At 54.2% G+C, this 26,327-nt stretch overlaps 2 protein-coding genes across 3 annotated transcripts; both read right to left on the bottom strand.

Annotated features, from left to right (window-relative positions):
- Window positions 1–101: 101 nt before the first annotated feature.
- Window positions 102–10,902, bottom strand: LOC125096133 (sushi, von Willebrand factor type A, EGF and pentraxin domain-containing protein 1-like). Its single transcript, XM_047722821.1, has 11 exons — window positions 10,768–10,902; window positions 10,097–10,252; window positions 7,874–7,994; window positions 7,265–7,464; window positions 5,914–6,138; window positions 4,862–5,011; window positions 4,502–4,605; window positions 3,250–3,461; window positions 2,255–2,475; window positions 1,056–1,202; window positions 102–466 (listed from the first exon to the last, which is right to left on the bottom strand). Exons 2-11 carry the CDS (start codon window positions 10,224–10,226, stop codon window positions 222–224), a joined length of 1,755 nt encoding a protein of 584 aa, XP_047578777.1. The 5' UTR covers window positions 10,227–10,252; window positions 10,768–10,902; the 3' UTR covers window positions 102–221.
- On the bottom strand, window positions 10,851–25,484 carry LOC125096135 (neurogenic locus notch homolog protein 4-like). 2 transcript variants are annotated; one of them, XM_047722825.1, is made up of 10 exons: window positions 17,882–17,960; window positions 16,729–16,833; window positions 16,042–16,183; window positions 15,509–15,723; window positions 14,998–15,216; window positions 13,331–13,437; window positions 11,999–12,152; window positions 11,710–11,809; window positions 11,113–11,278; window positions 10,851–10,941 (listed from the first exon to the last, which is right to left on the bottom strand). In XM_047722825.1, exons 1-10 carry the CDS (start codon window positions 17,892–17,894, stop codon window positions 10,912–10,914), a joined length of 1,251 nt encoding a protein of 416 aa, XP_047578781.1. In that variant the 5' UTR covers window positions 17,895–17,960; the 3' UTR covers window positions 10,851–10,911. The 2 variants fall into 2 exon arrangements, with proteins under 2 accessions (XP_047578781.1, XP_047578782.1); XM_047722826.1 differs by lacking the exons at window positions 10,851–10,941; window positions 11,113–11,278; window positions 11,710–11,809; ... (3 more) ...; window positions 15,509–15,723; window positions 16,042–16,183 and adding exons at window positions 18,950–19,066; window positions 19,771–19,949; window positions 20,171–20,321; ... (2 more) ...; window positions 23,455–23,581; window positions 25,419–25,484 and having other exon boundaries at window positions 16,700–16,833; window positions 17,882–18,095.
- Window positions 25,485–26,327: the final 843 nt, after the last annotated feature.

Below are 26,327 nucleotides of genomic sequence, written 5' to 3'. Positions count from 1 at the left end.
AGGGCATCTCTTCTTCGGGTTGGCCAGTGGCGCAGCCTGGCATTTCACGGGCAGAGCCCAGCTTTGGGCATAGGTTAAGGGGTGGAGAAGTGGGCCGTGTCCCGGGGACAAGAAGCCCTAACATCAACTCGCAGGCACAAGCCTTCCCACAGACTCAAGTCCACCCCAGTGGGAACCCCAAAGACCGTGACAAACAGATGTTCCCATTGTGCTGTTTGTGTCTAGGGTGTTAAAGTTGGGAGTTTGAAGGAGGAGGGACCCATAGCTGGGAGGGGATGGGAAACACAGGGCAGATGCTCACCTGGGCTGCTCCTTGTTGTCCCCATGGGGCAGGGCACAGGGTACAGAGTCCCCTGGGTGCAGTAGTGGCCTTGGGGGCAAGGTCCATTGAGGGGAAAGGCAGATTTTCTCTGGGGAGTGGGGCTGGCAGCTCCCCCCTCACAGTAGTAACCAGCTGAGCAGGGTCCTTGGATATAGAAAGACTAGAATTTTAGAGCAGCAACGGAAACCTTACCAGCTGCCTATGCTATATCTTGCCTCCTCCCTGGTCCCTGCCTGCTGTACCTAACCCCAAAGAATCATGGAAATTAAAGCAGGAAGAAGGGAGTCCTTGACCCTTAGCTGGTGGCTTCCACACGGAATCCAGGGGGAGGGGTAGCTCTAGGAGGTAACAGGTGTGGGCACTTGCTGTACACCAGGCACTGTTCTAAGCTCCTGTTTGTAATGACCACACTCTCCACAGCAACTGTGGGAGGTGCATACTGTGATCATCCCCACTTTACAGGGGAGGAGACTGAGGTCCGAGAGATGAAGTGACTGTCCGAGGTCACACTCGCACTAAGTTCAGAGCTAAAATGAGAACCTATTCTTGGCCACAAGCCTGAGGACTTTTAGGGGAAGGAGGGAGGAGCAGGGTTCAAGGGAGGAAGTAGCAGGGGGCCACACTGAGGCAGGCTGTCAGACCCAGACCCGTGCTATGGCTCAGCAAAGGAGAATGCTGGGGGAAGCCACACAGTGGAGCCAGGACGTAGCTCCACTGGGTCGCCGGTACTCACCTTCAGTCTGCCCGTTGCCCTCCCCAGGGCAATACCTCCCTGCAGGACAGGGCTGGCAGGCCCTAGGAGAGAGAGCACCTTCCCGTGGGTTCAGGGTTCCCTCAGGGCAGGGAAGAGCGGAGGATGTCCCTCCTGGGCAATAGTGACCTGTGGGGAAGGCCAGTGTCCCTGAGCACCATGCACCCCAACCCCACAGTGGCTCCCTGGGCCCTACAGCCTCCTACCGTTCACGGCAAAGAAGTGAGGACAGACTTGAGGGGATGCGGAGAGCACAGTGAAATGATGTGGAAGAGGACACTGGCCCCAGTGGTGGAAGAAGGTGGGGAGGATTAGAATCCGGGCTAGTGGGGTGGGAACTTTTGGGTGGGGGTGTGTGTGCAGACAGCCAAGGTGTGCCTGTGTGCATGTGTGTGTACCTGCCCCTGTGTGTGGGACATCAGCTTGGAGGTTTCTGGGGTCATTACTTAGTGAGAGTAAGTGACAGGTGCGGCCTGGCTCCATAGGTCAAGAGGGAGAGTTTCTTGTCCTGGAGAAAGTGGGGTCATGTGCACTTTACACAAGCCCCCGTAGCCTCCTCAAGGAATAGCTGCCCTAAGACCACCTGTTAGGGTGGCCTTGGCCAACAACTTGCTGAAGAGTCTCACACAAGATGTGCTGTAGTCTTCTCTGTGGGGTGTTTACTGAGGGAGGCAGCTCCCCTGGGGTGGGATTCTCATGGGTCCTCTGGTTGTGCTTTAAAGACAGGTTGTGGCTGTCCAAGGACAGCGGCACCTTAGGATCAGAGTGGAACTGACCAGAATGTCCTGCCTCTCAGACCTGTGTTCCTCCCTCTGTAACATATGCACACTCACCTCCTGGGCACCTACTGGGAACCTAGGGTAATGACTTGTGAGGCTGGTCACAGACCGTGTAAAGGAAGGTAGTGGCAGCGTCCCCAGGCGGGTGAGCCTCCCACAACAACCTTCACCCTGTGTCCTCCCTCTGCAGTAGGATTAGCCCCATTTTATAGGTGGGTCACTGGCTACCAGAGAAGGCTGAGGTTTTGCCATCAAGCGTAGAGTTCTGGGAGAGGGCTGAGCTTCGGGGGCCAGAGGTCCCAGCTGCACTGAGCCCTGAGGTGCACTGTCCATTGCAGTCATGTCCAGTGTCCCTCTACCCTTGAGAGTGAGGGCAGAGACTGGCCCGAGGGCATTCATTACCTTTGGGGCAGGTGGTGGGTTTCACAGTAGCAGCCTTTTGGCAGTAGGTGCCCCCTGGACAGGGCAGGCAGGTGTCAGCCCCAGGCAACGGGCTGAAAGTGCCAGGCTCACAGGGCTGCTCGCTCTGAGCCCCTGGGGGACAGTGGGAGCCAGGGGGACATCTGTAGCCATGGGTTCCGTCAGAAGGTGAGGGCACAGCACTTCCTCCCAGGTAGATGTACCTGAGGAAATGGAGAACCGTGGCTGAACCTCCTATAGCATGACCATGGGGTCCTGGACAGGTAGAAGGTGGGAGAAAGGGGTGGCCTTTGGAGCCTTAGGTCATCAGAGTTGTGCTGAGGATGAGGCCAGAGTGGCCACAGTCAAGGGCCATCCCTCAGATGGAAGGAGGTCCTCTGGTCCTCAACTCTAAAATGTCTATGCTCCTGTGATAGGAAACTATGCAGTAGGGGCTCAGGAAGGGTACTGGGAAGGGTTAGACATTTCCTAGAACAAGCATGGCTCTCCTCTCCAGAATTTCTCTGTCCTCAGGGCCCTGAACAGATGGGGCAGGCCTTCCTTCACATAGGACCCAAACGGAGCTTACTGGTGGCTGTGGCCAGTCTCTAGCCCTTTCAACAGTAGGGGGAAAATGCACCTGTTAGGAATCTCAGACACCGTCTGCAGAGGCTGTTGGCGAAGGGGGTAAAGACCAGGGCCTGGCAGGGGCGACAGAGGGTGTGGAGGCTGTCCTGGGGCTGAGTGGTACATGGGGCTGGCCCAGCACCCCAACACTCTTAGATCTTGGAAAGTCAGTGCTAGTTCAGCCTTGTATCTAAGGGATGACACATCAGAGGCTCCCATCCTGGGGCACAATCACCCTAGCCCAGGATCCTCATAGGGGCTGAGGAGAGACCATAGGATCTAGGATTAATCTGTGACTTGGGGGTCATGTCACACCTGACTTAGGGATACTCCCTCTTTGCACTGAGGACTCCAGGGTCAGGGTCCCCTACCCTGCATCGCAGAGCTCTGCCTCCATGGCATGGGACAGCCCAGGATGGCTGCAGTAGTGCCCTGGGGGGCCCGGCAGGCACTGGTCCTCACTGGCCAGGCCTGGAGCAGAGGAGTAAAACCCAGGCAGGCATGGCACTGGGAAGCCTGTTCCCCTGGGACAGAAGAAGCCAGGTGGGCAGATGTCATTCCCAGAAAGTCCCGGGGCCTCCACCTGTGTATTCAGAAAGAAGGAAGAAAGGCCTTTACATCAGAGCTGTGGTCTTGGGTTGCACACACCGCTGCCTGCACCTGCTGGCCCCTGGAGGGTGCAAATAAGAATGTTACATGAAAAATCGTCCCATTACTACATGCTTTCGCCTGTGGCAGCCAGAGACTAAGGAGGAGGAGTAAGGAGGTCCGGGAGGAGTCTCTTACTTCCTAAATCATAGTGTTGACTCAGTGGCTTCCCTCCCCTCTCCTCTTCATCCCTGGGCCTATTTTCTCTGTAGTGTCAGTGTGGAACTGGGGGCTTCCAGAAGGGGTAGTTTCTAAAAGAGAAGTTGGGGTCCAGAGAGGGCAAAGGGAAGGTATGTTCAAGGTCACACAGCAAGTCAGTAACAAAATGAGAATCAGAGACAATCAACTATCACACCAACATCATGCCATCTGTTTGTGCAACGCGGGTCTGGATGTCCATCTACCCAACTGACTCTCCACTACCCTGTTCTACAGTACAATGATCCTACATATTGACCGTTTCTTTCTCATCATGTGGCCTTGAGAACCCCATAGAGTTCCTGTAGCTGCATGCCTAAAGTAGGATGACCTCGGGGCTTCCCACTGAGAACTGCCGGATCACTATGGACATAGAACAGGCATGTTGGCCAGCACTGAATAAAGCCTCTGTTTATGTTACTGCTGTTATCGTTACATGCCATCAAACCCCAGGAGTCACACACTGGAAGGCGAATGACTTAAAAGAAAAAGGTCACTGCCACCGTGGCTTACAGATGCCATGGATTAGAAGACACTGTTGATTTTAGAGATGTTAAATGTGAAAAAGATGCACATCTTAGAATCACTGAAATAAGCTATCACAGGGTGGGTCCTACACTAGGCCCTGGTGACACAGAAGTGAGAATGGTCCTGCCCTCAGGGCACTTGACCCTCAGCCTAGTAGGAGCCACTAGCCAGCTCTGTGGTCCAGTACCCCAGGGGTGTTGCAGGTGGGCTCAGATACACGTCTGGGGGGCCATGCCCAGCGTTATATACCTTGTGTCTGAGGGGGGTGGGAGACACTGCTCCTCCTGTGCAGTAGTAGGCCACGTGGCAGAGCCCTGATGGCTGGGACAGCCCTTCTGATGAGCAGAACATCCCTAGAAGAAGCAGACCCACTGGCTCTGGCACCAGCCCTGTCTCTCTTGGGCTGTGCCTGACCTGCTCCTCCCTCCCTCGGCTTTCAGACTAGCACAAGGTTTTGGCAGGATGGCCAGGCAGAATACAGGGAATGAGGGGCAGAATGAGCTAGGGAGACATGGACTCGTTTGATTGCCCTTCTTCTACTTCTCTTCATTCTCTTCTCAGCCCTTTAGTTGAGGCTTCCCAAGGGCCTGTGACCCAGAGTCCACCAACCTGCTGGGCACAACTCACAGTCCAGCTCTGCACTGGCCCCTCGCCTGGGCCCAAATGTCCCCCGAGGGCACGGGTTGGCCGTGGCTGAATGGGAGCCGGGGGGACAGAAGTAGCCCTGGAGGCACAGGTTGGGGCCACCAGCCATGGGACCTAGAGGGCAATGGCAGGGTTAGCCTGAGCTTGCCGTGGGATCCCTACCTTCTGAGCATCCTGGTCAGAGACGGGACCCCAGGCTCTGAAGCTGGCCTGGCCCAGGTCCTCAGTCAATGTTCTTGATTCTTTGTCCAATTTCTGGGCATGTTGGCTTGGAGGGGGACCCTCAATGGCTACCCAGGAGACCTCTGTGGGCTCCAGAGATCTCCAGCCTTGAGGCTATCTGTTGAGCGTAAAGCTCCCTTTCTCCAGAAGGTGGCACTCGTCCCTGCTGGACATGCTGGTCTGCAGCCACTACTGCCTTGCTATGGCCTCTCTGCCAGGCCAGTAGCCACCCATGTATCTCTAAACACGACCAAGGCCCTGTCATGACCTCAAGTGTGTAGAATGTACCTTGGGAAAACTGAGTCAGGCCACAGCCACCTAGATCCTCGGGTCCTAGACCTCAGACTGTCCTGTCCTGCATCTGGTGCCTATTGTCCTGAGCTTGGCACAGGGTATGCCAGGGTATGAGTCGTCATGCAGTGCCTCTTCCTGACATGTCCTTTCCTTGTACCTGGCTGGTTTTGGTGTCCCCTTCCCTCCACTCTACTGTCAGTTGTCAAGGGGTGCATGTGGATCGTAATACTATGACTATGACAACCAAGTTTCTGACATAAGAATTCCTGAGATACCTTCTAAAGCCAAATCTAAAGGAGGACATAAGGGAGATACCAGGGGTCTCCTTTTGCACTGAGCCAATTCGCTGTTAGTCCCCGCCCTCCCCCCAACCTTTTAGAAGGGAGGTGACCTCTTCCTTGTCAAGTAGGCATCACTTCTGCAGGGGCTCGAACTACCAGCACCTCACCCTGGGACCCAGCACCACATGGGGGCCTTGTGTTCAGCCCCAGTGAGCCTACCTGTGCCTGAGGCTTCACAGTAGAATCCTGCAGGGCATGGCTCACAAGACCCCTTGGCCTCCTGGGGCTGGAATGTTCCGTTCTCGCAGGCCCTTGGCTGGGGAGATCCCTCTGGACAGTAGAAGCCACGGGGGCACCGGAAAGATGTAGGGGTGGCTGAAGTCTGGCCAGGAGGACAATAATAACCTGGTGAGCATAACCCATCTGGGAAGGGTTTTCCGGACCCTGTGGAGAAGGGGTGGAGGCATGCTGAGTCCACGATGGTGGGCCTGGCTGCCAATGAGATGGAAAAGGAGAAAAGGGACCTGGAAGTATGTCTGGAGCTATGCCTAAGCTTGGAAGTGCAGTGTGCCCTGAGGCTCAAGGTGCCAGGCTTTGTAGCCAGACCCCATGTCCCCTCATGCTCGGGGCTCTCTCCCTGTGCAGCTGTGCAGGAGGCCTTTCTCAACTTAGGTTTTTCATCTGCAAAATAACAGCCTTATTCTGAGGATAAGTGAGTTAAAAGGCCTGTCTGGTCACATCCCATGGGATCATGTAGAACCAAAGTGAGAGAGTGCTGACTTAGGAACCTAGAAGTAGAGGCTCTGTTGTGGTTGTTGGAGGTGTGCAGGGCTCTTCTGCCCTGGCCGCAGGTGATGGGCCAAAGCCTCACATCCTCAGCCTTTTTATGGTGTGACACAGACACATGCTCCTAGGGGGCCCCCGGGGGACCATTTGTGGGAATTCATACCTCCCTTCTTCTGCTTCCCAGCACTGTGCACCAGCCTGTTTACTGCCCTACCATATCTGGTTCTAGGTGATCTATACATGAATGTGGTAGACAACTACAATGGACAAAGACACACCATACTTTGTCCTCCTTCTCTTTCCACTGTGGTACTGCTATGTCTACCCTCTCATTCTTAGGCTCAGCTCTGGCAGGGTCTCCCAGAGTGGTCCCCTGCCATTCTGGACAGAAGCCCCTGCTTCCTGAACAAGGCCATTAACTTCAAAGCCTGCAAGGGCTCCATGAAACCTCAACCCCTGTGGGATCAAAGTCCCCCCAACTCCAGGACAGCTGGAGTGTCTTGTCTGCCAGAAATCAGTGTGCTTGTGCTGGGATATTCATGTTCTTGGTTGTCTTTTTCTATCCCCTTCCCCACTGTCAATTCTCAGGGGTCAGGGTCAGGTAACCTTTGCCTTCTCTATCCATCCCCGTGTTCAGGCCTCAGGCAATGTCCCCTATATAGAGCTGCAGGTCATAGGTGATGGGAGGGAAACTATGATGTTACCCGCATGCAGGCTGAATGCCTCTGGGATAAATGGATTAGTTAAGGACCTTGCAAAGTCCCAGAGAATTGGCTCTTGTCACCTGAATCTGAGCAGAACTGTCCTGCAGGACAAGGCCTACAATCCTTAGCACTGCGTGCGCCAGGCCATTCTCGGAAGGTGCCCCTGGGACATGGGTGCTGGGTGGGGCTCCAGGTACCCAAAGGGCAGTAGTAGCCAGGAGGACAGTTCACTGGCCAAGTAGGCCTGGTGCCTGGTCTCTGGATCCTGAAGGAACAGAACCTGTGGAAACAGCCAGTAGGTGGTCAGCAATGACAGCCAGGGCCTTCTGTATCCCTAGGTTTTCTAGACAGTGAGGGTCCTCTAGGGGAAGGAAGCTCCTGGAGCACAGAGGATTTGGGCAGAAGCAAACCACCCCCCAGACCATCTGAGGTCAGAGGAAACGGACATCAAGATGGACAATAGCCTCTTTCCTCATGGGTCTTGTACTTGAAACCTACAGTTCTTCAAGCCCCCTGTATTGGCATTAGGGTTTTAATTACATTGGGCTCTGAAAGGCAAGGGTTCCTGGAAGGCCTGTGGTCACTGGTCCCTGCAACATGGCTGAGTCCCTCTAGCTTCAGAGAGGGCAGGACAGGTCAGGTGTCACCCAGATAAAGAAGGAACCCCAGCCCCAGCAACACCTCCTCACTTTCCAGCCAGGCATATCTTGCAGAGGCTCTGTCCCGGTTCATCCTGATACTGCCCTGGGGGGCAGAGCTGGGGTTCCAGGCTGCCTGGGGGGCACGAGTGCCCAACAGGGCAGAGAGTCCCTAGAAAACCACCGGAGATAATTATTTCCTCTTGGGAGACTCCCCATCTCCCAGCCAGAGCCCACAACAATTCTTACTCCCTCTAGGCGAGTGTGGTTGAGGGGATGGGGTATGTGATTCATGGTGCTTCTGATGTGTGACTCTCCTAGGTCTGGCCCCTTATACTTCAGCCCCACCGACACATAGAGGGACACTCCAGCTGAAATCCAGCTCTGTGTGGAAGGTCCACGTAGGAACCTCCTGTTGGCCTCTTGTGGGAAGAAGCGAGATCTGTAGTGACAAGGCTGAGTGGGGTGAGGGACAGTGCTCTCCACAGATTGGGTGTTGAAACTGGGAACCTCATAAGTTACCTGAGGCAGCCCCAGGCTCCCAGGTCAGAACATCTCTCACCAACGGTGTTCCCAGGGGTCCTAGTCCTATGAAATATTCTTCAAGTCATAGACTCTTTGGGATGTAAGTTTGGGAAATGCTGTGTCAACTAAGTCCCCTGGAGACAACCTGTGCTCTTCATCATACAGAGCACTAACAAGCATTAGGAAACCTGTCCATGTTCATGATCTCAGTTTTCCACTGGCCTTGGATTAGTGAAGGCGTGAGATGCGGGTTGCAAGGGAGCTAGTTTAGAAGAGAGACCACAGGAAGAGATGGAACAGGATCAGAAACCTGTACTCTTCAGGATGAAGTGTTGAAACTCTTTTTTTCTTTTATGTATGGACTTTTTAAATTTCTGGGGATAGTTGATGCATTTTTTGGAGATGTGGTCCTAATTAGGTTGTGCTCTGGGTTGGGGCTTTGTCCATGCTAAGACCAGATCTCCCAGGGAGGATGGTATAGGGGTATCCCTCCTAAGAGCTGCAATATGAGAGGGAGCCTCCCTGTTTGGTGAGGAGCCCCTTCCCACTGAAATGCTATTAGGTTGTAAGCTTGGTGAGAGCAGGGCACTGGAATCTCTTGGCTTTCTACAGACAGTGCCTGACACACCGTCTCAGTGACTGCTGGTTGGAAGACTGCCTTAGAATGGAGATCATAGGCCAAGTGGTCTGCAGGCTGGATCTGCCTGCAGTGGAGCTTCGCTTGGCTTGCACAGAAATATAATCTTTTAAACTTAGTTGCCTGGATTTGCAGCTTTCCTTGAGCCCTGATGTGCACTGTGGTCTCTTCATGCATTTGCATTCACAGCTGGCCTGGGCCCTGCAGGTGTGATCCCTACTCCTAGGAGGGGTTCTTTCATGTCCTTCCAAATCTCTCTGATTGGTATTCTGGTGACAATTGTGTGGATCTGCAAAGATTGTGTCCTGGCCAGATCCTTTTTTTCTATTCAGTGGCTGACCTTCCCTTGCATAGCACACTTGTTAAAGGTTCTCAGGGCCGGGCACGATTCCTAGGAACCAAGGGTGACTTCACTGTGCTTTTCTTTATTGCAGGAAAGAATGTCAGAATGCAACTGAGTAATGTAGTGATAGAGCCAACTTTCAATACATTCTGATAAAAAAAAAAAAAAGGGAATCTGCTTTAAACTTTTAGTATAATTACATGCATCTCAAAACTGATGTATAATTAAAAACTCTAGTATAATTACATACATCTCAAAACCAACCTGTTCTTGGTTCTCAGCTGAGAACAGAGGCCCCAGAAGACAGAAGTGTGCCCCCTCTGCCAAATGGATTTCTAATGCACCCTTGTCTTTGGAGTCTGAGCTTCTACCCATTCTCTGTTGGACCCCGGGTAGCACATGAGGAGGAAGACCCTTCCTGCTCCCTTATTATAGTTTCTTATACAGCTTTCCCCCCAAGCATGGGATTCCCCATTTTGACTGATTTTTAAAAAATGCTTCTTGTTTCTTCCTTTCCTCACCACTCATCCCATGCATCTCCCATCTCCTTTTCTGTGCTTTGGGCTCATGAGGAGCTTTGCTAACCCTTGGTGTTTTCAGTCCCTTCCACGGCAGGTTCCAGGTCAAGAGGGCCTGTCTCACTGCAGTTAGGCCTCAAGAACCTGAATACAGAGGGAGAGCCCACAAGCATGTCTTCTTTCCAGTCTGGCCCACTGGGACTCCCATAGTACCCTACCCCTACCCAAATGTCGAGGAGGTCCGCTCTTACCTGGACTGTGCCCAGAGACAGAGGCCCTGGGGCAGAACCAGCCTCCTTTGCATGGGGCTTCTGGGAAGCTCAGGCCAGCCCTGGAGCAGAACCAGCCACCTGGGCATGGCTGGCAATCCTCCTGAGACATGGCCCCAGGGATGGGCAGGAGAGAGCCTGCAGATACACACTCCATAGCTACCGTCAGGGGGCCCCTCTCCCAGATGGAAACCCAAGGTGATGCCTCTCAGACTGGAGAGCTGTGGCCCTGCTCTGCCTGCTTAGCCTCACAGACTAGGGGCTGAAGGGCTCCTCAGCCTCCTGAGCTGCCTCACCACATGGTGGTCTGGGACCTGACAAAGCTGAAGTGCAGCTCATCCCCCCATCTTTGCTGCAAGGCCTCACTCATTTCTTGCGGTGCCTCTGCCATTCACCACCTCCATGTTCGAGTACCCCCTCTCCCCAGAGAGCCTGGGCCCAAGCTCTATGTCACCTCATTCATCATTCTACCCTGAAGTCCCAAGCGATGTGGATGCAGGATGGACATTGCTCTTTAAGTACAGTTTGGGGGTTTCTTCTCTGCCCTTCCTAAGATATCTTCCCAAGGCTGGACCTCTACTCCTTTCTCTTCTCAAGGGCCCAGAGCACACCCTTGCCCTGCTGGTGCCCCCCACCCCACATCGGTAACTTACCTGGAGGGCATGGAGTGGGTCTGGGGCTGCCTTTGGGACAAAAGTGGCCTGGAGGACAGAGGTCTCCTGTGATTCCATCAGTGGGGTTGGGGACAGCTGCTGCTTGAATGCAGTGGAACCCTGCCCTGCAAGGCCCAGATACAGTCACCAGCCCAGGCAGGAGGCAGTAGGAGCCTGTAGGAGAGAGGGAACGATAGGATCCCCAATCATGGGGAGGGGAGAGATTGGGGCACTTCCCACCCCAGCCAGCAGATGTACATTGCTGTCTGTGGTCACCTGCCCTCCATGGTCAGGGAGGATGGGGCCTAGTATGGCTGGGGTGGAGGTATGTCCCTATCTCCTTACCTGGATCACAGAGAGTGCAGTCTGACTGCTGGACACCCCCTCTCTGTGGCCTGTAGGTGCCTCGGGGTCAGGGGAACTGAGAAGCAAAGGACGTGGAGGCTGGGCAGTAATGGCCTGCAGGACACTCATTCCCCACCACAGAGGAGGTTTTGATGGGCAGAAGAAACTAAAGAAAAGACAAGTGGGGGGGGGTTGTTCACAGGGCTCGGTGGCCCCACCAGCATGGAGCGGGGCAGAGATGGCTGCCCAGGTTCACCTTTTATCGTCGGCCTCAGGAGTTATTGATCTGCTGGGGACATAGCTCTGCTACAGCCCAAGGCCCCGGGGTGGGTGGAGGTGGGGGGGTGGGGTTCCTCAAATGGCTTGAATTTGAGCAAAAGAGCCTCAGGTTTGAAATTAGGAATGATACCCAATAAAGAGATCAAGAAGCGTGGCTAGAAGATGTGGCAGTTCTACAGAGAACTTTTTTAAAAGTCACAGCAAAATCAGGTTGAAAGGGGTCTTCACAAGCATCTGGTCCAGGCACGTCCTATAGCAGGAAAGCACACCCTGCAAGGCCGGACACGTGAGCTCCCAGGATGGCCTCTCAGCACTCACCCCTCAGGACAAGACTCACAGTGGCCCTGGGCAGCTAGCCTGTTGTAGGTGCCTGCTGGGCAGGGCCTGGGGGTAACAGTGCCTGGGGGACAAAAGTGCCCTGAAAGGGAAGCAGGTCCGACAGGTCAGGTCCACAGGAAACACCACTTTCTGGCTCTCAGAGTGCCCCCAGCCTAAACCCAGTTCCTATAGGGCCAGGGGACCGTGGAGTCCGGTCTGAGTGGTGGCCTTAGGGCTTGCTCCCTTCCCACCTTCTAAGGCTCCTCCTCAGACCAGCCCCCAGAGGTACCTGCAGGGCAAGGGCCACTGGTCTCTTCTCCTAGGGAGCCGTTGGGAACGAGGGCCCCGTGGCGGCAGAAGAAGCCTGTGCTGCAGGGCCCAGAAGGGCTGGTGAGACCCGCTGAACTGCAGTAGTGGCCAGGCGGGCACGGGGAGCAGGCAGCCTGCAGGAAATGCCCCCATTAAGATGCCAACCCCCAGCTCTATCTGGGGCAGGGAAGCAGCGACTGCATCAGGAGACCTGAAAGGGGCCTCAGGTCCCAGAACAGCTTGTCCTGGTTCACCTTCCTCCATCCATAGCACCCCTGATGGCTACTTGCTCCCCTCTACTTGCACATTCTCCCGGGGTGGGGGCGGGGGGGAGGTGCACAAAGGCTTAATGCTCCAAACTACTCCATCAGCAGCTTGTTCTGCCTGCTTTCTTTTTTTCCTCTCTACCTCTGTGTCCTTTCATAGTTTGACCAGTCACACCAGGGGAAGCCTATCCTTCGATCTACCTCCAGGGAAGCCCTTTCTGCTCATTTGAGTGTGGAGGACCAAGCACTCCAGAGCACTGGGGATTTGGGGGCTTATGACAAGTCAGGAATATTCCTTTCACAATAGGAGGGCCTCTGAATAGTGAACTACAAACCATGATTTGGAGGTGCTTGTGAATAGAACCAGATATTAAAGTTGCTTTTGGAATCTGGCAATTTAAATAGAATTTTGTACATCCTCTGGTGGCCCTTTATGAATTATATATTAATATGTATTATAAAATAATGTTTCAGGTCACTCCTTTGCTCAAACCTTGCTTTGGCCTCTATCTTACTCAGGTCCTCAAGGGGAGCCCAGGGTGCTACATGGCTGGCTCCTCCCTCCCTCTCCAACCTCCCTCCAGCCCACCCTCCCTGAGTACCCTCCTTGTGCTCCCGGCAACCCCCAACATGCACCGGCCACACAGGGTTGGGGAGGCGGTTGCTGCTCCCTTTGTTTCCAAAGTCAGCGTATACAGTCATACGCATAGCCCACAGGCAGGTGCTGGAAGTGGCTATGTGCCGGGCACTATTCTGACACAGAGTAGGGAACAAAAGACAAAACTCCCTAGCTTTGTGGTGCTTATATTTTAGTGGGGAATAGAGAAAATAAATAAGGCCAGTAAAAAAATGCTATGGTAGACTATGATATGTGCTAAGGAGGGCCAAGGAAGATCTCCCTGGGAAAGTGACTATAGTCCCCCAGGAAGGAGAAGCTAGCCAGGTGGGCTCTTCTCCAATCCCCGTTTGACCTCAAGGGCAGTATGGCTTGGCTAGATCCAGACAGTGCCCACACCCAGCCTCCTCCTGGGCTGGGGTCTCCTTACCTCTGAGCTGAGCTTGGTGTGTGCGCTGAAGGTGCCAGGTGGACAGGGCTGGGGCACGGCTGAACCCCTGGGACAGTAGTGTCCTTGAGGACATGGGCCAGCCTCCTCTGGAACCAAGAAATGTATGGTGAGTAGCAGGTATTCTGAAGAACTCCCTCTGCATCACTGGTACAGTCTCTGGGCCCTGGAATTGGGCTGTGAGTCTCTTTTGCAGGTCTCACCCTCTGCACCTGGCTATTCCAGCAGAGCCCTGTGTTGCTGTTACAGAAGGGAAGAGATCGGGGAAGCTGTTCCTGACATGGGGTGGTGGCATCTGGAAGGGAGGCAGGGCAACTGAGGGAGGCAGGGCCTCTCTGGAAGTCTCAAGTGTCAAGGTCTAGGGGATAGGCAGACAGCATTTGAGACTGAGGCAAAGTTTCTATCACCATCCCAGCTCTTTCTGTAGAAGCCTTTGTAGATCTTCCCACGCTGGTTTGTATTTTATTTTATTTTTAAAGATTTTATTTATTTATTTGACAGACAGATCACAAGTAGGCAGAGAGGCAGGCAGAGAGGTAGAGAGGAGGAAGCAGGCTCCCCGCCAAGCAGAGAGCCTGATGAGGGGTTTGATCCTAGGACCCTGAGATCATGACCCAAGCTGAAGGCAGAGGCTTTAACCCACTGAGCCACCCAGGTGCCCCAGTATTTTAACATTTTTTCTAGTTTCTGGAGATGCCTAGCTATGTCTTCTCTCCTCTCCCTCCACCTACACGGGCCCTGTTCCAAGAGGCCTGCTACCAGGGCTGCTTGGTGACTAAAGATGGGAACCAGCCAGATCTGGGCTGTTGCAGAGGAGGCTATTGTAACTGGCAGGTCAGGAGCTGGAGGGATGAGCTGTGCATTAGACAGTGACTTCACCAGTGTCTGGGCCTCCCTGAGGACGGTATGACTCTCAGGGCCCGAGGGCAGCTGAGGAGTGGCAGAGAGCTGAACTGGGCCTGGGCCAGTGGGCCTGGGCACTCAAATTGGCTACTGACTGTGTGTCCTTAGGCAAAGCACACTCTCTTCCTGAGCCTCAGTTTCCCTTCTGACAGAAACAAGCATTGTACTAGATCATGCCCTGTGGTCCCTGGATTCCAAAAACGACTTGAGCCCCAGAAGATAAAACCACTGGAATGACCCCTCAGCTATACAATGAGAACCACTTGGGAGGGCTAACATATTGACCATACCTGGGCTGAGCCTCACTCTCAACACTCTGATCTGATGGCCTGGCCCTCCCACCAACCCCATATCAGTCAGTACGTGCCAGGTGACTCAAAGCATGGCTCAGCTGAAGAGGACTTTTAAATGACCCCTAAGGTGAGCTTACTCAGGTCTGCTTTGGTGTTGGCCCTCAGTCTGGCCTGTGTGGGACATAGGAGTTCTTGGGGTGTCCTGCTGAGGAGGGATAGTAGGTAGTGGAGACAAATGTCGAAGTGCTATGCATGCTGGGGACCAGTGTCCTGCTCTCCCATGAATGAGAGCCCAGGAACACAGGTGGCCCAAGTTGGGTACCCCAATTCTCTTGGACAGAATAGACTCATTGGTCTCTCTGGTTGACAGAGTGGATGGAGGGCTCTGAATCTGTCTCCTACCTCCTGGTTGGTGGGAAACGGGATCAGTGTCCAGCAGGGAGGGCCTGGTACCTTCAGTGCCAGCCTCTGGATTAGGCCGGGTGGATCCTCTGGAGCAGAAGAAACCTTTCCAGCACTGTCCGCCGGCTTCTGTAGCATTGGCCCTGGGGCAGAACCTGCCTCCGTCACAGGCTTGACATCCTGGCAGGCTACTCAGTCCCAGCACGGGGCCATAGGTGCCTGGGGGGCAGGGCTGCCAGTTAAGCCCTGTCCCTTCAGGGCAGTAGAAACCTGTGCAGGGATCAGGGCTGAGATTAGAGCCTGAGGAAGCAGGGGTGGGGGAGGAAGATGGCAGAGAGCAGGCTCTGGGCGCTGGGTTAGAGTCCAGCATGGAGGCCTGGCATCTCTGCTGTGGGGCTCCTGCCCAGGAAGTAGAAATGCTCTGTAAACCAGAAGTTACTACCTTATTATCAGAATAGCTGGCTCAGGCCTTAAGATAACAGGCATGTTAACTGCTCTGCCCACTCCTCCCTTTTGCTTTGGACCCTTTGCTAGTGAGCCAGGCTCTTGGCAGGAAACTAACCTCTCGGACATAGCTGTGGCCTCAACCCTGGAACACAGTAGTGGCCGCTGGGACAGATGTAACATTTTGCTGTGTGGGTGCCAGAGGCATAGGAGCCAGGAGGACACAGAGAGGGGTCAGCCATTTCCAGAGGACAGAAGTGCCCAGAGGGACAGGATCTCCCAAAGAGCCCCTCCACGGGGGTGGTAGCGACAGTTCCGCTAGTGCAGGAAATGCTGGAAGAATGGGGGCCAAACAAAAGGGGGCCTCAGTCAAGGGGAGTCGCCCAGAGGCACACAGCCATAGGCAGTGAATGGTCCTTAAGCATAGTCCTTGGACACTTGCGAGCCTGCTCCTTCCTGAATCCTGGCATGACTTAACCTCCACAAGTCTGCAAGTGGCCCACAGGCCCTGCAGGTCAGTGGGGGTAGCCCCTTCCTGACTTTTGGTATTTCTTCCCCTTGTTCTCTGGATGGGTCTGGATCCTGGAATGGAACCAAATCCTCACTCTGTAGACACTGTTCCCTCAACTCCATGTGGCTATGTTTGCCCACCCTGGGTAGCAGGGTGCCAGCCAGATTGGCAGGCGGCCGCCAGAGCAGAGTCTCCCTCCAGAGCAATCTTGACATCCTTCTGGGGTTCTGTTCCCTTCCTCAGACCAGGTACCAGGTGGGCATTGGGTGGGGACAGGAGCTCCTGCAGAAGTCAAAGCAACAGAGGAAAGAGGCCCCAGGGGGAGACATTGAACTGAATTAGGCTCCCACCCCTTGGATTTTTCCCTCTGCGCAGACCAGTGTGGAAATGCTTCCCCCTCTCAGCATCCAGAGGACAGGGACAATTCAGCTTGGAGTCCTGGAATCAACTTCACTGAATGAAAGGAAGACACTTGCCATTCTGCAAGGGAGTACCCAAGTGGAGGAGGAATAACAAGGCCCTGAAAGCATTATCAGGGCAAAGAAGGAAGTCAATACTTCAAGTGAGGCTTCCTGAGTTCCAGGTTGGGGGAGGGTTCTTGGGAGGGGAAGGGACTGTTGAACAGAGTGGGGAGGGCATGTGGGGAGAAGGGTCCTGCGCTCGGCCCTGCACAGCTTAACACTGTCCTCCATTTAGGGCTATGGCTTGTGTGCAGGGAGAATGGCTTAAAACCCGTAGAGACCAGCCTTCAACAGTAGAGAGCTAGAAGGGACTTGATCTCCTTCTGCCCTTTCATGGTTGGAGTAGCCCCAGAGGCAGTGAAGTACCCTCTAGGCAGTAGTGCCCAGCAGGGCAGAGGAGGCCTTGTGTCCCATCAGTGGGGTCCTTGCTGGTCCCTCCTCCCTTACACCAGTGTCCTGCAGCACAGTCTCCTAGAAGAAAGGACACCTTGTCAGCCCTGCCCACTGCACCCCTTGCTGGAGAACATAGCACAAGGCACAGGGCTGCTCATGCTGTCCCCACACCCTGCCCCACTATGGCCACAGACTACAGGAATTCCTGACCCAAAACCAGCCTGAGCAGCCCGGACCCTGGGACAAGCAGGAACCTGATTCTCCTCCAGGTTTGTCAGTACCAAGTTTCCAGGTCAAAGAGACTGTGAAGTCTGGGCAAGTCTGAGATTTGCCCTCCTCAGAGACTGCCAACTGCCAGGCCCAGATTTTCCTTATGGATCAAAACATTTCCAGCCATTTCACAGGGAAGCCACCCAACACCCAAGAAAGTGACACCCTCCTTTTTCCCCCTACCCAAATCAGCTAACAGGGGGTGGGGGGTAGGGGGCAGAGATGCTAAAGACCCTGTACAAGGGCCCCTGCCCACGGTGTTGGTGGGGACTCAGTGCTGACATGGGCAGCTGGGGTGTGGTTCTACTTTCAGACATGCATACCTTGATGAAGGGACTCCCAATTCGTGGTGATATCAGATCACCAGGAAAGCTTTTTTTTTTTTTTTTTAAGATTTTATTTATTTATTTATTTGTCAGAGAGAGAAAGAGCACAAGCAGGCAGAGCGGCAGGCAGAGGCAGAGAGAGAAGCAGGCTCCCCATTGAGCAAGGAGCCTGATGCGGGACTCGATCCCAGGACCCTGGGATCATGACCTGAGCCAAAGGCAGTGGCTTAACCAACTGAGCCACCCAGGCGTCCCCACCTGGAAAGTTCTTTAAAACTAGACACCGAGGCTCCATCTCACATTTCCTGACTTTCTAGGGTGGGGTGGGGAAACACAGTGTTCCTGATGGAAGGGGTCTTGGGAAGGTAGGGGAATCTTTGTCCAACAAATTCTGCTGTTCTGCCCCCATTTTTACCAGTGATCCAGGTCCATGTAGTTTCTCCCCAGTGCATCTCCTCCTCAGCCTGCTCTGGGACCCGCCAGTCAGGCCCACCCACCGCCTGACTCTTTTTCTGCCCTCCAGGACATACCTGTTGGTGCCATGAGCCCTGCCAGCACAGAATTTCCCAGCGGGACACAGCTGGCATTCAGTGATGCTCCTTAGTCCCCTCCGAGGGCCATAAGTACCCACTGGGCATCTGTGGAGTGTGGCCACAGCTGTGCCCAGGGGACAGAAATAGCCTTGAGGATAAGGATATAGGCTGAAGTCTTGGATGGGCCCAGCACTCGAGTCGCAGTAATAACCTGGCCAGGAGTGAGGGACACTCAGGAGAATTATCCCCTCCATGAAGGCAGTTGGTCATAGCAGGTCTCCTGCCTCAAGGACCGTGCCGTGGAGCTCAAGATCCAGACAGCTACCCTTGTGGAGCTCTCCCTCCTGGCCTTGTCCCCTTTGCTGGCACCTGAAGATCTTTATTGCCTCTCACCTGCTGGGCACTGCCCGCTAGGGGCCTGGAGACCAGCCTCCTTGCAGTAGAAGCTTCGTGGGCAGACCTGGCACGTAGAGGGCATGGTCTGCTCTGGAAGGCTGGAGAAGGTGCCCGCAGGACATGGTGTTGGCCTGTGTGATGCTGCAGCTGAGGACACAGGGAGGCAGCATGGCCTGGCTAAGGGGATGCCACAGGTCCAGGGAGTAGGATCTCAAGGCAGCAGGTGTGGGCCCAGCCTCTGAGATGGGGCAGGGCCCACCATGGTGTTGACTGTAAGATCTGCCTCTGCCAACATCCCTGAAGCCTGGCTCCCTTGCCCCTTGATGACACACAGGGACCCCAGCCCTTCACTTGTAGCCACAATTACCACATCAGGGCTCATACCACTGACAGATAATGAGAATCCTGGTGTGACATGGCCACTGACTTCTGTTCATACCAAACAATTCAAACCACAGCAAACACCCCAAGTGTATGTTAACCATGCCCCTCTGCAATACCCCTTGGCTGTTGGCTGGACCATGCGTGGCACACCTTTTCCCTCTGGCCTCTTCCCAGGTGCCCCAGGGTCCAGACAAAAACTGAGGAATGTGATCATTGTGATCTCTTAGCAGACCTCTGGGCAGGAGGGCACATCGGGCTGAGAGTGGGGCCCCTGGAGACACTCACGGCAGAAGGTTCCTGGGGGGCAGGGGGCCCCTGTCAGCCCGTCCTCTGGAGCTGGGGATTCTGCTCCTTCAGCACAGAAGTAGCCAGCCTGACAGGGCCTGCTGGGAGTGGACAGTCCTGGAGGTGAGAGGGGGTGCAGGGATGGGGCTGAGTAGACTCGTTATGCAGATAGACAAGGGTCCTCGTGCAGTGTCAGGCCCCAGAGGATTGAGAGTCACAGCAGTGGCTGAGCCTATGTGGAGTGCTCCATCTCCTTCTCTTCTCTACCCAGCCTCATGGTACAGGTACCACTCTCATCCCACAGAGGGCCCGAGGCATTACCAGTAGTAGCAGAGCTGAGATCTGTGCATAGGCTGGGGTCTTGGCCTCACTGTGTTCTACCATCTGAGAGTGGTTGAAAGCTGGGGCGGGAAGAGTCTGGTTCACATCTGGGTCCCCAGTGACCAATAGCACTGAGTCACAGTAGGTGCTCAGGAAGTCACTTAGACATGGAGACCAGTGAAAGGGCATGAGGGAGGGGCTACCGAGCCCCTCCTTCTGAAGAGAGACCTGCCCTTCCCATGCTATTCTGTGATGACCCACCTGTGCTCCCTCAACCATGACAGCAGCAAGTTTATGTCAGCACAGACTGGCCTGTGAGCATGCCAAGCCCACCATCCCATTAGGCAGGTGCAGACATCAGTTCTCGTTTACAGAGGGAAAGAGGGGTTCATGTCTGCACTCACAAGGCTGGGGAGAAGGTTGGGGTTCCCATCAGTTCTCTCACCATCTCCAAGCCTGGGTCACAGTGCAGCGGCCAGAGAGGTCTCCTGGATTCTTACCAGAGGTGGCGCAGAAAGAGCCCGGTGGGCAGGGTATGGGTTCTGGGGTACCCTCGGGGCAAAAGGATCCAGATGGGCACTTCCCCCCTGTAGCTGTGGCTGGGCACAGGCAATTGGTGCTGGTGTAGTTGTCTAAGTCGAAGGGGCGGGAGGTCCAGGCTGCTGACACACAGAACCAGAAAGGTACACAGTACAGAAAGGTAGGCCGTGGGGCAGGAGGGTTGGTAGTGACCAGGCTGGCGGGGTAGGGGTGGGTATCAAAGGCTGAGCTCACCCAGACTGCAGGCCTACCCCTCCCAGTAGCTGTTCCAGGAGATAGTCTGGATCACCCCAGTTCCAGGTTCAGAAGTAGGAAACACGGGGGTAGGTGGGAGCTTCTTAGGGAGTTTTGGGAAACACACCTGCATCACAGGGCCCAGAGGCCTGGGTCAGGTTCTCTTGCCCACAGTGGTGTCCTGGGGGACAAGGCAGGCAGCTGTCCAGGCTCTGGGTCAGTGGGTCTGGGTTGTAGTAGCCCCGAGGGCAGGGGAACTGTGTGGCGTATTTGGTGCCTAAAAAGCAAAGTTCAGAGGAGGGAGTCCAGCTGGCCCAAGGCTGGGGAGGGAGGCCCTGCTGCTTGCTGCTCCTGGAGCTCCTTGGCAGGGCCTGTTGTGGCAAACTTCTGGCCTGAGTCACAGGAGCCCCTCCCTCACCAGCTGCTTATATCGGGCTTCCCAGGCTATGTGTTCCCAGGCCCAGGGTCCACAAAGCCATAGACTATGCAGGACTCTTCTTCTTGATGGTTAACTCTATTGAAAAGCACGTGGCCCAAAATTTGTAGGATTAGTAATTTTAAACCTTTATTTTTTAGCCAACAGATTATGTTATGGAACAGAAAGTAAAACTCTCATAATTTTAAAGGTAAAGCTAAAGACATGAAATTTGCAGCTCAAGACCAGCTGCTCTGGGCTCAGCCAGCGTGAAGGATCCAGTCCTTCCCTGGGCCTTTGGGACAGGTCGTGGGAATGTCTCAGAAGCAGAGTGATTACATCTGCGTGATCCTTAGTTGCTGTTGTTTCCCAAGCAGCAAGCCCCAAGCCCCATCTCACCCCCAGGCACCTGTACCAGCCCCCTGCTACCGGCCTTGCCTCTTCGAGCTGTGGCCCAGGCACTCACCTCTGGGGCAGTAGAAGCCGGCGGGGCAGGGGTGCCTGCTGTAGGTGGTGATGTTCTCAGGGCAGTAGTAGCCGGCAGGGCAGGGGAAGCAGGACGCTCGGCCAGTCAGGTTGCTATAGGAGCCAGCAGGACAAGGCTGAGGGTGGCTGGTTCCACTAGGGCAGAAGTGGCCTCGGGGACAGGGCCCCCACTGATGTGAATGACCTGAGAAAAGGAAGGAAGCTGAGTGAGGAATGCAGGCCTGGTCACTACTGAGCAGGCTGGAGCCTGGGGTGACTTGAGCAGTGCCACTGGGACCAAACATGGACTTGGGCTTGGGGCAGGGGTTCCAGGGTTTTAGAAAGAAAGAACTTTGATAAATAACACTTGTACAGCATCTTCCAGATTGAACAGCATGCAGTTAATACATATGTTATATTACTGGAGCCTCAAAAATCCCTCTTTCATAGGTGGGCAGGACTAATGATACAGCTTTACTGGGGATGGTGTCCTGGCATGGTGATTGCTGTGTGTGGCCGACATCTCTCTGTGCTTTGTCCATTTTTGGACAAAAATCTTTTTTTTTTTTCTTTTGAGGATATACAATGAGATTGTTTATTTTCCAATAAAATGGATTTAGAAATCATTGATTTCATGTGTAGTTGTAATAAACAAGAATGGCTGGTTCTCTTTTTAGTGAATTATCCTGGCCTAGCAGCCCCCGTGCCTCCTATAATCCCCACCAAGTCCCTGCTCTCTTATTGCCCACCCAACTCCCCTGAACCTAACCCTCAATCTGGGAGCTGGATTTTTGCCTCAGATGGAAGTTCTTGAGAAGAGGGAGTTTAAGGGCCCTGGCTCTGGTGCAATGGCCCTCACCAAAGCTGCAGCTCAGTGCGGTGTGCATACTGCCCTCCCTCCCCCTTCAGATGTCCCCAGGGAATAGAGAGCATCCTCTGAGAACATGGGTGGAGAGAGTCTTCCCTGGGAGCTCATCTTGCACTCCACCTCCCCAAAAGATGTTGTCTCCAGCCCCCATGAGAGCTGAGGACCACACTCAGCTCACCTCTTGGTGCCCCACAGGCTACCATTCTGGAACCTGCTGGCTGGTCTCCAGAAGCCCCCAGGTTTCCCTGCTCACATCCCTGAAAATCTATGACGTTTCTGTCTTTGTGTCAGTGGGGTTCTGACTGAGGAGGTTGGGTGGGGCTGAGGTGGGCTTGGAAACACAGATGTGACAAAAGCCCAATGACCACAGTTCAGAGGCAGTGAGGCAACTGTGGGAAATGCCATTGCGGGCACAAGGACAGGAAGCCAGCATGTCCAGGAATAGTGGTCAGACCTTGAAACACACTGGCAGAGGATCGTTTCCAAGCCCTGCTTGCTCACACCCTCCCCCTCTGTCCTTAAACTGCCCCACAACCAGTCACTTCTCATAATCAGAGTGCCCATCTACCTCTGGCATTGGGCCAGCGCAGGGCCCATGCCCATCCTGAGAGACTCCGTACCTGCTGGGATTGGGGAGGAGGCTCCTTCCAGACAGAAGTAGCCAGGGGAACAGGGTCCAGAGGGAGCAGTGAGTCCAGATGCACCACAGAAATGGCCAGGGGGGCAGGACAGGCACTCTGACGCCATGGAGAGAAGCATCCTGGGAAGACAGAGAGAAACCTGGGCATCAGTGGGACCAGGAAGAGCATCCTGGCAAGAGACACGCATTTCTGGAGCTGCTTTGCATCTCCTTCTTCAGGTTCCCTGGGATTCTTCCTGCATCCATGGCACAGTCTGACAGATGCCTAAAGGAGAGTGTGACAGGTCTCTCTATTTCTTCCCCTGCCACTCCCCAGCATAGAAACCTGGGTATAGTTGTCCTTTTCCATCTTTTTTTTTTTTTAAAGCTTTGATTTTTGAGAGAGAGAGAGCAAGTGAGATAGAAAGAGCACAAGCGGCGGGGAGGGTCAGAGGGAGAGAGAGAAGGAGACTCCCTGCTGAGAAGGGAGCCCAAAGTCCCCGATCTCGGGATTCTGGGATCATTACCTGAGCTGAAGTCAGATGCTTAATGAGCTGTGCCACCCAGGTGCCCCATCCTTTTCCATCTTAATCCCAATTCAAACTCAGGCTGTCCTGGGCCACAGACTTTTGGTCTGGCAGCAATAGGCAGAACATAGAACAGCCCTTCAGCCACTGGCTCCACAGCTGTCCCCCTGCTCTGGGTACCTTCTCTTGGAGGCTGGGAGGTTCCTAAAGGTGGGGAGGTGGGGCTCTACTCTCAAATGAGACTCAGGCAGGTGCACAGGATTCTTAATGGCTTTGCTTTCTTAGGCATGAATGTTCTCAAGCTCCCAGCAGCCCATGTTACCTGCCCTCATTCTGGCCAGCAACCTCTCTGTTCCTCCTCTGCTGGTCACAGGCCAGGTGGGAGTCCTGCTCTGTAAGGCCTTATGCTCCTCTGTGGTGGAGAGATGCCGCTAGGGAGATGGTCAGTGTAGAAGGAAGACCAGGAGGAAGACAGCTCTGGGCTTACCCCATGGGCCTGGAGACAGTAGCACTCACTGATCTGAGAAGGTGCCCACAGGGCAGGGCAGGGGCACCCCTGTGCCCACTGGACAGAAGTGGCCTGGAGGACAGGGTCCCCCTGCCATGGCATGGATGCATCTCTCCAGGTGGGTGACTTCATCTCCTGCCCAAAGTCAGAAGTGGGTGAGATCACAAAGCAGCTCCTCCCCAACCCAAACCCACTCACTCAGCAGTTCCCACATTGTCCACCCTCTGAAGAGAGCAGTTCCTGAAATAAAGCAGTAGAGATTAAAAGCTAGAGTGCCATCACCCTTGACTGCCCAGGCAGCTCAAGTCCAGGGTTCTGTTCAGTCCTGGCTCCCTGCTGAGGCAGTGGGTGGGATCTCAGGTGTGGGGCTGGAGTCCTGAGATGTGACCCTTTCCAAATTAATCGGAAGTTATCTAGGTGGACCCAAAGTTGGGGAGAAAGTACAGGGGTGCCAGCATTTGTCTATCCTGGAAAAAGGTGGGCACAGGACAGAACGAGAAAACTGGGGGCTTCATATCTAGCTTGAGAAGGAGAGCCTAGGTCATTGAACACAGGCCTCTGTGACATCTGTTTTGGAAACCTGTTTCCAGCTTGGCCAAGTTTGTCACTTCTATTTGTACTATTATGTCCCCTTAAGGTTAGCTCACAGAGCACATAAAATGCTGAAGATAAACTCTAAGAAGAAGAGGGCTCTCGTACAGGTAGGAGAAGAGAAAAGAAATTATAGTGTGTGATCCCATTTTTGTAACTGCCTATAAACTGGCGGATTTGCCTATGGAAACGTGTGTGCATGTGCCTGTGTACATGGGTGTGAATGTAGGAAACATGGACTGCTGCACTGCTTCATGTTATACTTCCGAAACAGGTAGCCTCCAGTGGGGAAAAAGGCAGAGTAACATTTTTAAACATCTGCGTTCCTAAAGCTTGCATGAGAGTTGTCTCCACAACCCTAAGGATACTGATGTAACAAGGGGAGGATGAACAGTGTACTTTGATGGGCCTTCTTGGGACAAAGGAGTGCTGGGGCTGGGGAATGTTTCTGTCAGCCTCTGGACCCCGTGATCTCATCCCTGGGTCACCCCTGGATCCACAGGTGTGGTAGAGGTGCTGGGCTGGTGCTCATCCCACAGCTCAGTGCTGGAGTGCCGCCATGGTCTGGAGAACCCTTACGGGTGATGCCACTGTCATGATGACAGAGCCTTGGGAGACACCAGACCGCAGCAGGCCCTGGATGGGTTACTCCACCAGCCAGGCCCAACCTCATCATTGGAAGAAGGACATGGAGGGAGTTCTGTTCCCTGAGGCTCCGCCAGCCTGGAGGTTCCACAACTTGTGACTTATGGTTGTCCTTATTTAGCTCCACACTTAACTTACCCTGCCCAGAAGGTCTCCTGATGCTGCCCCAGGGACAGGAGTACAGCCACAGACTGTGCACCACAGACACTGCAATACTCCCACCCTCTGAAGAGGGGTGTCAAATGGAGTCCCTACTCTGCCTGCCCTGCAGGATGCCCAGTCCCATCCTGTCACTTCTGTGCCAAAGACACAAGTGTTACCGAGTGTATGTCCTCACTTACCCAGTCCATGCTAAGCCCTTTGTCTCCTTCATAGAATCTGTTCTCCTGTGTTCTGGCTACTTCTTAGCCTCAGTCAAGGTAAACATTCATTTACTGTCCTTCCCATGCTCTGTCTTATTTAATTTTTACCTCAGTCTTACAAATTTCTATACTCTGTATTCCTATCAGGCACATGAAGAACCTGAGTTAAGTGATTTCCCACCCACAGCAAGGAGTGGTGCACTGGGCTTCTGCACAGCCCAAAGTCCCTGTCCTTGACCACTATTCACAGGGCCTCCTATATTGCAGGCCAGCAGGGAGAGGTTTCCAGTGACCTGTTGCTCCTCAGGCCCCAAAACACAGCTTTTACCTGTCTCCCCAGGAGACAACCCAACTGCCCCCTTCTGTCTCCTCACCAGCAAAACATGGCCAGCCCTGCCATGGACGGCATGACGTGGGGGCAGGGCAAGGGGAAGTGGCCAATGCCCTGGGGGCAGTAAGGACCAGGGGAACAGGTCCTCTCCTGGTGGCTCTCTTGGCCTGGAAAGTAAAGCCATTGTGTCATCTTGTGGCCCTGCCTGCCTATGTCATAGATGGTTCCTGAGCCAGGCAAATATCTGATCTATTGTTGTGCTGCCCATCTGGCTGAGATGAAGCCTCCAGCGAGCCTTCAGGGCAGATGTGGCCCACAGGGCCAAGGTCTCCCCATGGGCCACTGAGAGGTCTCAGCATCCATGCCCCTCCTGGGCAGTAATATCCTGGAAGCAGAGAAAGCACGCAGTCTGCTCTGTTTTACGGTGCTGGAACCCAGCTTCTTGCCTTCGCATCCATGAGGGTCCTGCCTGACTAACAACAGCTTTGAAGGGATCAGGCACTGTGGATGTCCCCGATGAGCTATTAATTTAGGTCTCTCTGAATGAACATCTGAGGTAGGTGGCAGGATAGCAGAGCAGAGTGCCTACCTCTCATCTGTCTGGGCCTAAACTTTACTCCCCAGTGAGCCCATGGATATTCTGTTGTACATGGAGCCCCACAACCTGGAGGCCCTTGGGGGGAAGTCATATCACAGACGAGGCGATAGGCCTTCTTAATGACTATCTCTGGGCCTTTCTTGGCTAATCAGGCAGGAGTCTCTTCCTTAGCCTCTGGAATATTACTGCCCTCCCTCAGACATGACCTTTCTTCTCCTTCTCCTTCCGCCTCAATTAGGCCTCAGGGACTGGGACAATCTAAAAGTCGTGTGCATTCCCACCACATTTGGAAGCCCTGCTCAGTAGCTTCCAGCCTGCCTCCCTCCTATTTTGGCCAAGCCCAGCCTCAATGAC

The sequence above is a fragment of the Lutra lutra genome, chromosome 3 (genome assembly GCF_902655055.1).
Source record: "Lutra lutra chromosome 3, mLutLut1.2, whole genome shotgun sequence".
Taxonomy (NCBI): domain Eukaryota; kingdom Metazoa; phylum Chordata; class Mammalia; order Carnivora; family Mustelidae; genus Lutra; species Lutra lutra.
This window is presented reverse-complemented; position numbering and strand designations above follow the sequence as displayed.

Excerpts from the sequence above, each read along its gene's own strand:
- LOC125096133 (XM_047722821.1), bottom strand. The coding sequence starts at position 10,226 with ATGTCTCAGGAGGATTGCCAGCCATGCCCAGGTGGCTGGTTCTGCTCC. Across the intron at positions 2,476-3,249 it reads GCAGAGCTCTGCGATGCAGG|GTACATCTACCTGGGAGGAA; the intron begins GTAGGGGACCCT and ends CCATTTCCTCAG. Across the intron at positions 1,203-2,254 it reads ACCCACCACCTGCCCCAAAG|GTCACTATTGCCCAGGAGGG; the intron begins GTAATGAATGCC and ends CCTTCCCCACAG.
- LOC125096135 (XM_047722825.1), bottom strand. Across the intron at positions 13,438-14,997 it reads TCCAGAGGCTGGCACTGAAG|AGGAGGCTGGCCCATGTCCT; the intron begins GTACCAGGCCCT and ends TCTTGGTTCCAG. Across the intron at positions 12,153-13,330 it reads ACACCAAGCTCAGCTCAGAG|GCTGCCTGCTCCCCGTGCCC; the intron begins GTAAGGAGACCC and ends CATTTCCTGCAG.